The sequence below is a fragment of the Arachis ipaensis genome, chromosome B3 (genome assembly GCF_059453495.1).
Source record: "Arachis ipaensis isolate K30076 ecotype BB chromosome B3, ASM5945349v1, whole genome shotgun sequence".
NCBI lineage: Eukaryota > Viridiplantae > Streptophyta > Magnoliopsida > Fabales > Fabaceae > Arachis > Arachis ipaensis.
This window is the reverse complement of record NC_142438.1, coordinates 17,678,178-17,692,415: the sequence shown is the minus strand read 5'-3', so window position 1 is coordinate 17,692,415 and position 14,238 is coordinate 17,678,178. Positions and strand designations below refer to the sequence as shown.

Below are 14,238 nucleotides of genomic sequence, written 5' to 3'. Positions count from 1 at the left end.
ATTGCCTACACCCTCACTGAAGGCCAGTCAAACAACCGGCCACCTTTCTTTAACGGAAAGAACTATTCCTACTGGAAAGAAAGGATAAGGATCTTCATCCAATCCATTGACTACAACTTATGGAAGATCGTTGTGAGTGGTCCCAAGATCCCAACAAAAACAAGTGCTGATGGAGTGGTGACTCCGAAAGAAGAAGCTGAATGGAATGAAGATGACAAGAAGAAGATAGAGCTGAACGCTAAAGCAATCAACCTTCTTCACTGTGCTATCAGCTTTGAAGAGTACCGGAAGGTGTCTAGATGCAAGACAGCCAAAGAAATCTGGGAAAAACTCCAGGTTACACACGAAGGCACTAAACAAGTCAAAGAAACGAGGATTGATATGCTGCGAAAAGAGTATGAGATGTTTAGCATGAAGGATGGAGAAAGCATTGATGAAGCATTTGAGAGATTCTCAATCATAATCAACAACCTTGATGCTATGGGTACAAACTATGCAGAACAAACCTTGGTGAGAAAACTCCTTAGAAGCCTCACAAAAGAGTGGGAAAACACTGCCACTGTCCTAACCGAGAGTAACAACATAAGTCCCATAACCTATGATGAGCTGAGAGGAAAACTCCTTGCCTATGAAGCCACACACACAAACACAGACTCAAAGAAAAAGGGAATAGCCCTCAAGTCACAAATAGAACCAAAAGAGAGTGAGTCTAGTGATGGTATTTCAGATGACGAACTTTTGTTTTTTGCTAGGAAATTTAGAAGGATGATGAAAAGCAAGAGCAAATACAAGGGTTCAAGTTCAAAGGAGCAAAAGATGGACTTGAGCAAGGTGACATGCCATCATTGCAAGGAGGCTGGACACTTCAAGTCAAACTGTCCAAAGCTCAAAAAGGAGGACAAAGACAAGAGGGAAAGGAAGAGAGTACTCATGGCAGCTTGGGAGGATCTTGAGAATGACTCAAATGAAGAAGAAGAATCTGAAGGAGATGACAAAGACTGCTTCATGGCTGGAAACAACAATCTTGATGAGGTAAACTATTATGATTTGACCATTGAGGACTTGCATGTTATTATTGATGATCTCACTTTAAACACATCAAAACTGCTTGATAAATACAATGAATGCAGATCTGAAAGAAATGTGTTAAGAGCTGAAAATGAATTTTTAAAAGAAAAAGTGAAGGAAACTGAATGTGCTTTGGACATCATTGAAGAAAACAGATTTCTAAAATCTGAACTTGAAAAATTAAAAGGAAAGCATATTGTGGATCCTTCACATGAGTTAATTGCTGAAATTTGGTCACTCATATGCACAATGCTTCATTGAAAAGAGAGTTGTAGGAAACAAAGTCTACAATGTTGTTTGTGATTTCAATGCACTTGGGCAACCAAGATGGATTAACTTCAAAGGATCCAAATTAATTTGGATACCTAAGGCTACTTGAAACTCATCATGCAAATTTGCCTAGCATCCAAGAACAAAAAGGACATGTGGTACATGGATAGTGGATGTTCAAGGCACATGACTGGAAGGTCAACCTACTTCATCAAACTAAATAAGTATGATGGAGGTTTTGTGACCTTTGGAGATGATGGTAAAGGTAAAATCATTGCTGTTGGAAAAGTAGGTAATGAGCAATCTACTTTCATTGATGATGTACTTTTGGTTTGTGGTTTAAAGCACAATCTTTTAAGTATAAGTCAGCTGTGTGATTTGGGATATTTAGTTGTTTTCAAAAGGCTTGAATGCTGTGTTGTTAATGAAAAGACAAATGAAGTGATGTTTGTTGCCAAGCGTTTCAATAATATGTATGGACTTACTCTTGATGAACTAAAGAATCAAAATGTAGCTTGTCTTCACTCTAAAGAATCTGAAAAGTGGTTATGGCACAAGAGATTGGGCCATGCAAGTATGTTTCAAATAAACAAACTTGTAAAGAAAGAATTAGTAAGAGGTCTTCCTTTGATAAAGTTTGACAAAGACATCACTTGTGATGCTTGCCAAATGGGAAAACAAACAAAAAGTTCTTTTAAACCAAAGGAAGACATCTCTACTAAAAGACCACTTGAGTTGCTACACATTGATTTATTTGGTCCAACAAGAACTCAAAGCCTAGGTGGTAAACATTATGGTTTAGTAATTGTGGATGACTACACTAGGTTTGGTTGGGTTTTATTTCTTGCACACAAAAATGAAGCCTTTTCGGCCTTTGAACCTTTTTGCAAGAAAATTCAAAATGAAAAGGATTTGAAAATCTCTTCTATAAGAAGTGATCATGGAACTGAATTTGAAAATAATTTGTTTGAATCCTTTTGTGAGGAATTTGGAATATCTCACAACTTCTCTTGTCCAAGAACACCACAACAAAATGGTGTTGTGGAAAGAAGAAATAGAAGCATACAAGAAATGACAAGAGCCATGCTTTGTGAGAGCAATGTTCCAAAATTCCTTTGGGCTGAAGCGGTTAACACAGCTTGCCACATTTTAAATAGAACAATCATAAGGAAATTTTTGAAGAAAACCCCTTATGAACTTTGGAAAGGCTACCCACCAAACTTAGATTACTTGCACATCTTTGGATGCAAATGCTTTGTTTTAAATAACAAAGAAAATTTGGGAAAATTTGATCCAAAGGCTTATGAGTGTTTGTTTGTTGGATATTCCACAACTAGTAAAGCATATAGGGTTTATCATCAAGATGCTAGAATTATTGAAGAGTACATACATGTTACATTCTGTGATACTAACTTGGTGCAAAGCATTTTGGAAGATGTTGATGCAGGAAATCAAGCTCAAAAGGAGGATGAGACTGCTCAGAATCATGGAAAAGAGAATTCTGGACAAGCTGAACCAGAAACAGCAAATAATGAAAATTCAAGAGACAATTCCATTTTGTCTCATGAATCTGAAGGAAATTCTGCAGACAGCAGCACACAGAATCCCTTGGTGACTGAATCTGCCTCCAAGTCCACCAGACCTCGTGAATGGAGATTCTTGAAGAATTATCCTGAGGAATTTGTCATTGGGGACGTCTCTCATGGAGTGCAAACAAGGTCCTCCACTAGAAAGGCAAATGAAGGATCAAACATTGCCCTTCTTTCACAAATGGAGCCTCAAAACGTCAAGGAAGCACTTAGTGACCCTTCTTGGGTTAAAGCTATGGAGGATGAGCTTCTTGAGTTTGAAAAGAACCAAGTGTGGACGTTGGTTCCAAGGCCAAGTGGAAAGAAAGTGACCGGCACCAAGTGGATATTCCGGAACAAGTTGGGAGAAGATGGTAGCATTGCAAGGAACAAGGCAAGGCTGGTGGCACAAGGATATGACCAAGAAGAAGGAATCGACTTTGATGAATCCTTTGCCCCTGTTGCCCGAATGGAAGCCATAAGACTTCTCTTAGCTTATGCTGCATTTTGTGGTTTTAAATTATACCAAATGGATGTGAAATGTGCATTTTTGAATGGAGTGATAGATAGAGAAGTGTATGTGGAGCAGCCTCCTGGTTTTGAAAATAAAGAGCATTTTGATCATGTTTTCAAACTATCTAAAGCTCTCTATGGTTTAAGACAAGCTCCTAGAACTTGGTATGAGAGACTTAGCTCTTTTCTTTTGAAAAATGGTTTTCAAAGAGGCACCACTGATACAACTCTATTTATCAAGAATTCTAATGATTCTTTTATCCTAGTCCAAATATATGTTGATGACATTATTTTTGGATCAGCCAATGAATCCCTTTGTTCTGAATTTGGAAAACTCATGACAAGTGAATTTGACATGAGTATGATGGGTGAACTTAATTTCTTCCTTGGGCTGCAAATTAAACAAACTGAAAAAGGTATTTTCATTCATCAAGAAAAGTATGCCAAGGAATTAGTTAAGAAATTTGGTATGGAAAATGCCAAACCCATGGGAACTCCCATGCATCCTAATTCTAAATTAGATAAGGGAGAAACTGAGAAAGATGTTGATGAGACTAGGTATAGAGGAATGATTGGCTCTCTTATGTACTTAACTTCCTCTAGACCCGATATTGTGCAAAGCGTTGGATTGTGTTCTAGGTTCCAATCCAAACCAAAAGAGTCACATCTTTCTGCAGTTAAAAGGATCATTAGATATGTTCATGGCACATCCAATTTTGGTCTTTGGTATCCTAAGATTGATGATTTTTCTGCAGTTGGTTATTGTGATGCAGATTTTGCTGGTGATAGAGTTGATAGAAGGAGCACTTCTGGTTTATGTTGCTTCCTTGGGAAGTCCTTAAATGTATGGTCAAGTAAGAAGCAACCAACAGTGGCTCTTTCCACTGCAGAGGCTGAGTATATAGCTGCTTCTTCTTGTTGTTCTCAGCTTTTATGGTTAAAAACACAGCTTGCTGATTACAAATTAAAAGCTGAAAATATTCCCCTGCTGTGTGATAATATGAGTGCCATTAATATTTCCAAAAATCCAGTTTTGCACTCTAGGACTAAACATATTGAAGTGAAATTTCACTCAATAAGAGAACATGTCCAAAAGGGGGATATTAGTATTCAATTTGTTAAATCAGAGGAGCAATTAGCAGATATTTTTACAAAACCATTAGCTGAGGATAGATTCTGCATGCTTAGGACTTGTTTAGGAATTTTGAGTTATGATTCCTTGTTTGAAAAGTGCTGATGTATTTGCTGGAGCTTTTTGTCTGATAAACAGGTATGAGACAATTCTGGGCAGGTGATGAACGTTTCCCTCATGTCAACGTGTTCTGGGCTTGCTTCAAGTGAAAAATTGATCTGGACCAACCTCAATTCGGATCTGGGTTGTCCTATATGTTTCATTAAATCTAAATCACCTCAAGGCCCAAATATGAATGTTACAATCTTGTGTGTTAGTTTTTTGATGACTTATGTGTTTCATGAAAAGTTTTCAATAAAGGTTTTGTGGCCCAAAAGATTTTCAAGAGGATCTAATTTTGGCCCAAAAGGGTGTTTCAGGTTAATATTGTTGTTTTAAAAATTTTAAAATTAATTTTTAAAATCAAATAAAATCTTTTTGAATGAGGTCATGTCTTTTCAAGTCTTTTCAAATGGTGATGCAGTTGCATGGTTTTGGAAACTTGCTTTTTGGGTACGGTTACCAACACTCCCTCTCTTCCCTCCATAACTCCTTCTCCATCACTTCGGTTTTCACCACTACCCTTACTGCTCTCTCTTCTTCTTAAATTGAAACTAACCAAATGAGGAAGAAAACCATTGCAAAAAGGGCTCCTCGAGAGAAGGTTTTCAAGCTACCCACAAAGCCATCCACTCGCTCTCAAGACCACACCTTTACCCCTTCTCCTTCTCCTCCTACCTCTCCTCATCGCTGTGACCCCATGGCTCGGACCAAAAACACTCCCAGGTTTCCTGCCTCTGCCAAGCCGACGCCACCACCAAAGGCCACACCTTCCAAGCCTGGCTCCTCAAAACCAAGTTCAGCAAAGCCTGGCTCCTCCAAAGGCAAACGTCAGGCGACTGAGGAACCCATACCCGAACCAACACAACCAAAATCCAGGTCGGTTCCAATGCGATCTCAACGAGGTAACACTCAAGTCCCTCTCCAGAATGTTAAAGAACCAGACATTGGACCTTTTGATCACAAAGCTCACTTTTTGACTTCTCATTCGAACTATAACCCTTATAGATTCAAATCTGCCATGAACAATGATTTTTATGAGAAGGTTATCCAGTATCGTACCCTTTGTCCCTCTTTTCTCGCTGATTTACCATCTTTGAAAAGAAAAGGTTTTCCTTTTGTTGATAACTTGATTTTTCTGGACTGGAATCACCTTTTTGATATCAAAAAACCTGTTTATCCCTTGTTGGTTAAAGAGTTTTATGCAAACATGACTTATCATGAGGGCACTGCTCATTCGTATGTCAAGGGTCGAGATATCGTTTTAAACAATGAGACCATCAGTGATGCCTTGAAGTATACTGATGTTGGGCCCTGTGCCTACACGTCAGTTAAGTGGGATGAAGGAGTTGGTGTCTCTTACAATGATGCCCTGGCTAGTATTTGTGAACATATCTCCTTGATAAATGGTATTACACCCACACACAAAGCCCTAGGATATGAACGTGCTCAGTTGCACCGCATGGTCAACCACATTATACTTCCTCAAAGTGGTTCATATCAAAGGGTTTCATACACTGACACTCTTGTTTTATATGCCATTCTCACCAAAACTGAAATTTCATTTGCATATTTGATGGTAAGATACATGTTTGATTCTGTTAGAAGTGAAAAGGACAAAGCTCTACCTTATGGCATGTTTCTAACTTGTATTTTTGAGTATTTTGGTGTTGACTTGACCAATGAGAAATATGAGAATAGACATTCATACCTAAAGGGGGGTGGTTCAGTGAAACAGAACAAAGGACCCACTCGATCTGAACGAGTCGTCCTAGATGATGAAGATGAGGATTTTGTCCCTGAGGATTCCACTGCTCCTTCCACTGAGGGGACCTCCATTTCCACTGGGAAGAAATCCACTCTGCTGAATGTGGTCAGGGATGTTGCTCAAGAGTTTGTCTCTCAATCGAACCACTTGATTGAATTGAGCAAAGAGAAAAGGAAGCTGGCTAGCAAGCATGAGAACTTCCTGAAGAAGTCAAGGGATAGGGTGACTGTACTGATGACCTTCATTGATAACCTTCAAAATGATGAAGATGATGCCACTGATGTTGAAGAGGATGCTGTTTCGAAAGGGAATGGTTCTGATGCCTAGGATTTGTCTCATAAAATCTGCTGACGCTGCTCATTTTGTCTCATAAACTCTGTTTTATTTTGCTACTGTTTAATATACCTTTGTTGTCTTGGATAACTGTAATAACTTTGATTGCTGATGCACTTTTAGCTATTTATTAAGCTATTTTGGCTGTGCACTGACCTTTCTTGCAGGTTTTATGGTACTATTTTTGTTGTCCTCCCTTGATGACAAAAGGGGGAGTAATAGCTCTGATTGATTCTGATTAATTCAGTTGAATGATGCCTGCTGATTTTTCTGATATGTTGATGCTGATAATTCTTTTCTGAACTATGTTTCGGATTAGAACTGAACTCTGTTCTTGCAAATTAATTTTGTTTTACAACTTGCCTTGGCTGTTGTCATGATAAGTATTACTGGGCTGAATATGTGTTGCTGGTTATATAGAATCTCTTAGTCAAGTTACATCTTGAATAGCTCCTTTTTAAGCTTAATGTAAACAGGAACAAAAGGATCGAGCATAGATTCAGGGGGAGCTACTGTTGAAAAGGAAAGGGGGAGCAACACATTAACAAGCAACATCATTCAAAGGGAGTTTCTAAAACCTTACTCAAACTCATTTCCTTTTGATTATTGCTTAAATCATGTTTGTCATCAAGGGGGAGATTGTTGAGTTAAGAAATTAACTAAATTAATTAGTGATGACAAACATTATTTTTGGCAAAATAAATAATTAGAGTTGTTTAATTAATAAGTGTATGTTACTAATTATTTATGTTATGTTGCAGGCCATAATTAAATTTAAGCAGCCCAAGTTGAATGAATGACAAAACAAGGCTAATGGGCTGAATGGTAAGTATGAATAAATAAAGCCCAAGTCATTCATCTCAAACAAATTCATCAAAGAAGCATAGCAAGACACCACGGGCTAAAGAGAGAAGAACCCGATCCAAGCTCAATTGTTTTTCATTTTCCCACCATTTTGCTCAACCAAAAGCAACGTTCCTCTTCCTTCTAATCAAGTCACATCAAGATTTCAGAAAAAGCAAGAAAGAGAAAAAGAAGAAAAGCTTCTTCCATAAGCCATTAACCAAAGAAGCAAGAGAGAGAGAGTTGAAGCTTGAAGCACAGAAGCTAAAACAGAAATCCCAAGCTAAATCAAGCTTAAGAAAGGTAATCCATCTCATCTTGCATGCATCAAGATCCTCATCTCTTCTTCCCAACTCTCTGCACTACCCGAAAATGGCATTGAAGGGAAAGTTGTTCGCTGCCCTATTCTGCTGTGTATCTACGGTCTTAATCAAGACTTGGGGACCAAGTTGGTGTTCAATGGTTCAGATTTGGTTGACCATGAGAAGATTTCCATGGTTACTGTTTTGTGGCTTTCGGTCAAGTTGGAAAAGTCAGAAGCAAAAGTTCTACTTTGATGCTTGAGAAGAAAAAGTAAGCTTGTGGGTTGGTGAAGCTCAAGGCTCAAGGTGTTGACATTGGAAGATGAACTCAGCCACATGCAAGGAGATATAAGGAGTTTGCTGTTCATTCAGAAACTAAGGAGAGAAAACCAGTGAATAGAGGTTTTGTTCTGAGAGAGCTCTTTGAAGAAGTTCAACTAACTGGACAGTGTAACCTAATCAAAGGTGTATTCCGCCAGTATGAAGAACTGAATCAGAGGCTTGCTAATCTGGTTTTTCGCATAGCACAGAGGCTGTTGATGAAGTCAATCTCCTTCATGTTTTACTGATTGTAATGTACTTTTCTAAGCTTATCTTTCTGTAATTTCTTGAGAGAAAAGGCATTGTGAGAAAGCTTGAGAAAAAGCCATGAGTGGAAAAAGGCTGAGAGATACACTTGAGAGAAAAGCCTAGAGTTATTTTCTGATTTCTTTAGGTTGATTAAGTGTCTTGTATCTAGTATCTGAATGGTATCCCTTTCTTAGTTGGGTTAGCACTAAGAGGTATAGTTAGGTATTAGCATAGCCAATGTCAAGTTAGGTTAGAACTTGAGTGTGAAAGGATTGGGTCAATCCTATGTTATTGGTGTATGTAATACTGTTTACTATAGTGAAATTCTTCCATAGTTGTGGAGGAGACTGGATGTAGGTTCCATAGCACAAGGCAACCGAACCAGGATACATGCTGGTGTTAGCTTTTCTCTTCTCTGCTGTGTTCTGTTTTCTGATATTCATGAGACAAAAATAAATTGTCTCATAAATTTCCGCTGCTAAGTTACAACAGAATCAGAATTGCAAATTTGTTTAAAAAGGGTAACAACAGTAATTAAAAGGAAGGCATAGATTCAACCCCCCTTCTCTAAGCCTACCACAACCTTCAATTATGCTTTTGGTCATTATTTGCAATGTGTAAATCAGTTTCTTGTGTGAAATATGGAAAATGGTTTTCATAAAAGATCACATTTCTAGATGTGAAAATGGTTTTAGACTTCAAATCCATGAGAGTAAAGCCTTTGGTGCCTTCTTTAAATCCCAAGAAAACACATTTTCTAGCACTTGGGTCTAGTTTGGTCCTGCCATTTGTAAGTGTTGATGCATATGCCAGGCATCCGAAAACCCTTAAATTTGATAAGATTGAAATTTTGTTGAAAATAACTTCAAAAGGGAATGCATTGTTGAGAAATTGAGTAGGTTGTATATTAATTAAATGCACAGCAAGTGTTGTGGCAAAGTTCCAAAAACATTTTGCCATGGATGAATGAAAAAGTAGTGCTCTAGTTACCCCCAAAATGTGTTATATTTTCTCTCCACTATCCCACTCTATTGGGGAGTTTCAATACATGATGTGTGATGTATGATGCCATTTGATGCATAGAAGGATTTTATAGAAAATTCAGGACCATTATCACTTCTTATGCATTTTACAACCTTTTTCAAATTGAGTTTGAACCAGTTTTACAAAATTCTTAAGAAGCTCCGCAGTTTTCGATTTTGTTTTCATGCAAAAAATCCATGTATATCTGCTCTTATCATCAACTATGGTTAAAAAGAATTTATGACCATGTATTGAAGGAGTTAAAATAGGTCCCCATATATCGACATATAACAGATCAAAACAATTGAGGGATTCAGTAATGCTGTAAGAAAAAGGCAATCGTTTTTGCTTTGTCAAGTGGCACGAATTACATGGGTTTATTTGTTCATTACAAGCAATAACAGGATAAGTTTTATGCATTATTTCTAATCTATGTTGGAAAATGTGTCCTAATCTAAAATGCCAAAGTGCATGCGCTACAGTATGTGAATGAGCATCATCTGCAGGTGCTTTATTTCTTGTTACAGCTGCTGCAATAGTCAGATGTGGGTGATGTGAATTATGCATGAAATGGTTATTTGTGTGTGCTGCATGCGCTGCAGTATGTGAATGAGCATCATCTGCAGGTGCTTTATTTCTTGTTACAGCTGCTGCAACAGTCAGATGTGGGTGGTGTGAATTATGCATGAAATGGTTGTTTGTGTGTGCTGCATGATTAAAAAACTGACTATCCATTGTATAGAGGCCATCAGCACATTTAGCTACTCCAATCCTCTTTAAAGTAATTTGGTCCTGGATCTCACAGATTTTATTATCAATAAGCATTTGGCACTTTAATCCATTTGTCAATTTTAAAACAGAAATTAGTTTGAAGTCAAATTCTGCAATGAACAGCACATTTGAAAGATATGATTGATTAGATAACCTAATGGTACCAATGATGTTACTGATGGTTTGGTTACCATTTGGTATTCTAACAATTATGGGGTTGACCTGTTGATAAGTTTCAAAATCATTTAAATTGAATGTGACATGGTCAGTGGCCCCTGTGTCAATGACCCAGAGGTGTGATTTGGCAGTAACAAAGGATGAAATATTACTACTGTACTTTAAAATGATGGTTTTACCTTGACTCATTTGAGGATTGGCTGAAGAAAATTGAACCTGAGGTGTGACTTGAGATTGCAGCTGAGCTTCCTGTCCTTTGAGAATTTTGATGATAGCTTCCCTTTGGTGTGGAGTGAGATCGAGGCTTGACGAGTCATTAGCTTTCTTCTGGCAATCGATTAGACTGCATTGGCTGAGATCATCACTTTTCTTCTCAGCAGATGCCTCAGCAGCCATGTAATTGATGCTGCTAAACTGCCTTTGCCTCAAATGAGGTGGCAAACCATGCTTCTTATAACATGTGTCAATTGTGTGTCCTGGTTTGTCGCAGAAGGTACACTGCATCCTACTGTCTCTTCCTCTTCCAGTTGCATTAGATCTTCCTCTTCCTCTGCCTCTCCCTTTATTTCTATCATCATTGAAGTTTGGTGTTATTTTGTTGAGGAAGATTTTGGTTTCTTGAGATTCATTAAATTGTCGCTCCTGCTGTGTGAGCATGGAAAAGGCAGTGTCGATGTCAGGCAGAGGATCCATAAGCATCAATTGTGATCTAGGAACAGAATATTGTTCACTAAGTCCCCTGAGAAATCTGGTTGTGTAGTCTTCGCGTCTATACTCCCTCGTGACTTTCAATCCACAAGAACAAATCACAAGATTCACAATTAGGAACGGGCCTGAAATTGTCCAAATCCTCCCAAATTGATTTCAGCTTTGTGTAGTAAGCTGTTATACTAGCATCTCCTTGCTTCAATTGAAAGAGTTCCTCTTATAATTCAGCCACTCTGAACTTGTCACCTTGATAGTATCTGCGTCTTAAATCTCTCCAAAGATCTGAGGCATTGTTAATCTATATGACACTTCCTGCGATATCTGGACTCAAAGACAGATTTATCCATGACACAATGTACGTGTTGCACCTCTCCCAGGCTTCGAATAAGGGATCATTCTCATTTGGTTTTGTTATCGAACCATCAATGAACTTCAATTTGTTCTTTGATTTCAAGGCTAATAACATGGCTCTGCTCCAAGAGTTGTAGTTATGTGCATTCAATGTAACTGGAATTAAATTATTACCAGGACTTTCACCAGGATGCAAAAAATACGGACTTGCTAGATCTTGCATCGGATTGACTGTGTTCTTTGCCACATGAGCTTGGATTGCTGAAATCTGACTTAGAAAGTTTGCAATTGATTGGGGATCCATTGAATTGAAGTTTGCAGACTGATTTTGACTTGCTTCCATTGTCAATCAAGATTAAAGAAATTCGAAGAAATGTTGAATCGAAAGGAATTTCAAGAACAGCTCCAAGAAAAGGAACGAAATCTGAGAAAGAGAAAAGAGAAGAAGGGGAAGAAAGGCAAGAAATTAACCAGGTCGATGAATCTGTGAAGATGTCAGATTCAGATCTTCCACTCTCGGTCTCGCTAATCGGAGCAATAACATCTCCTCCACGCTCACCGCACCATGTGAAATTTCATGGAAGAGAGGATCAAGCTCTCATTAGACTCTGTTGTATGAGTCCAAAAGTGAAGCAGAAATCAAATTGAAAAGAAAACCAAGAAATTGAAAATGGAGGAGCTGTGTTTACAAAAAATGTAAAATTAGAAGAGAAATGAGAATTAGCTCTCTAATTGATGAAAAATAAAACTAACTTTTATAGTAAGGGTTTCACAAGCCATTTATACATATTAACACGTGCAACAAGCTAACTACAACTAACTACACTTCTTAACAACTGACACTAATAATTACTTCACAATTTCAGCATTTATTCCTTGCACTTAAGTTACAAATTTAAAAATTCTACCCTATAAATAACTTCAATATGTTAGAGAACTTTAATTGATTTACACATTGATGTACTCTAAAAATTCTCAATTACATTAATTAATGCACGAAAATTAATTACAAGCCGAGATGAGTCTTGACTCTTGAGAGATTCTATTTTTTCTTTTATATATTTTAATTTTATTTTTTTCTGTTATTTCAATTCTACCATTTTCCTTCTGTACTTTATATTTGTCATTTTTATCTATGTATTTATAAACTTTAATTCTTTATATTCTGTATTTGTTTTCTTTTATTAATTTCTTACTTTCTATAAATTAAGATTTTTAATATAAATTTGGGGGACCATTTATTTATTTGAATCAAACAAATTCCAAGATGGTATGGGAACTTCAATAATTAATCAGCTATTTTGGGATGTGGTACCATTATTTATGGCAGAACCTTGAGAGAGATTATTTTATTATAATCTATTTTTCTATAAAATTTAATACAAATTCTTATCTATAAACTTTAATCCAAACACATCTTTGATGAATCTTTTTCAAACTTTACTAAAATATTGTTTAAGTAAATTTTTACGAATTTCTTTTAAGTGTTATTTTTTTAAAGTTTAATTATTTTAGCTTTTATAATTTCATTAAATTTTTAATTAAATTCTTTTTTTTTAATTGTGTCTCTACACTGCTTTAGCTTTTATATTTATATCCTTCCTAGTATAAAAATAACGGAATATCTTTTCGCAAATTGAAGATATTTATAATTAAAAATTTAAATAGATCTTTGATTGCATGTATTTTGGGAGAAATATTCTGTTAATTTTAACATTTTTTATATAAAAATGATCTAGTTACAAAATTAAAAATAGTGTAGGGATCCAATTAAAAAAAAAGTATAGTGACTTAATTAAACATTTGATAAAACTATAAGAATCAACAGAATAATTAAACTTTTTTTAAACGATCTTTTAAAAAATAAAAATAATTTTATATTTAGATATCTTATATAAAAAATATAAATTATAGTCTTTTAAAAAATATTTTTTATTTTTTTAAATATTTTTATTTTTATTATTAAAATTTTACATAACACACTAAAAAAATTCTTTCATTTTTTTTTTTACAAATTAATGGCGCTGAAACAATATCTAATACTCATCCTATTCATGATGCTAGTCAGGTTGCAAGATTTCAAGACCTCCTAATTCACAAATGGCAACATTGAGTGACCAATCGCAATGTGAACTTTTTGTGTTATGTTCTCAAATATAATTACTGTTAAATTACTAATTTTAGAAATTTCTTTTCCCTCTCGCCTTTTATTTTGATGCTGATAGAAATGATGTAGCTACCTTATAATTATTTTTATTTTCATTTGTCAACAGCCCCGTTTTATTTGTCAAAAATAAACATATAGTGGTACCATATAACTTATAACGCTAAAATCTTTCCATACAAGTTGAGTAATAAACAGGTTGTACACTTATACAGAAAATTAGATATTAAAGCTAAGGTCAAGATTTTATTAGAAAGACTTTTTAGAAAAAAAAACCGTAGAAATGACAATTGTTGAAAGAATGATTTGGAAGCAATATTACTCAAAAGGTATATATAAATTTTATCAACCATATTTAGATATACACAAAAAATTAACTATTAAATCAGTTATTTATATAAAATATATATTAAAATATAAAATATATTTTTAAAATAAATTAAATAATAACTAGTTTGATAAAAGAAAAATGTACGGTCATAGTATTTTTTTTTTTAATTTATACTTTAGTTAATAAAGAAGAATAAATGACCATTTGTACCCATAAAAGATGAAAACGTTGACATATGTATCCACAC

The 14,238-nt window shown here is 35.8% G+C and overlaps 1 protein-coding gene across 1 annotated transcript; it reads right to left on the bottom strand.

Annotated features, from left to right (window-relative positions):
• Positions 1–9,579: 9,579 nt before the first annotated feature.
• On the bottom strand, positions 9,580–11,839 carry LOC148569944 (uncharacterized). Its single transcript, XM_088506748.1, has 2 exons — positions 11,455–11,839; positions 9,580–11,222 (listed from the first exon to the last, which is right to left on the bottom strand). Exons 1-2 carry the CDS (start codon positions 11,837–11,839, stop codon positions 9,580–9,582), a joined length of 2,028 nt encoding a protein of 675 aa, XP_088362874.1.
• Between the last annotated feature and the right edge of the window lie 2,399 nt (positions 11,840–14,238).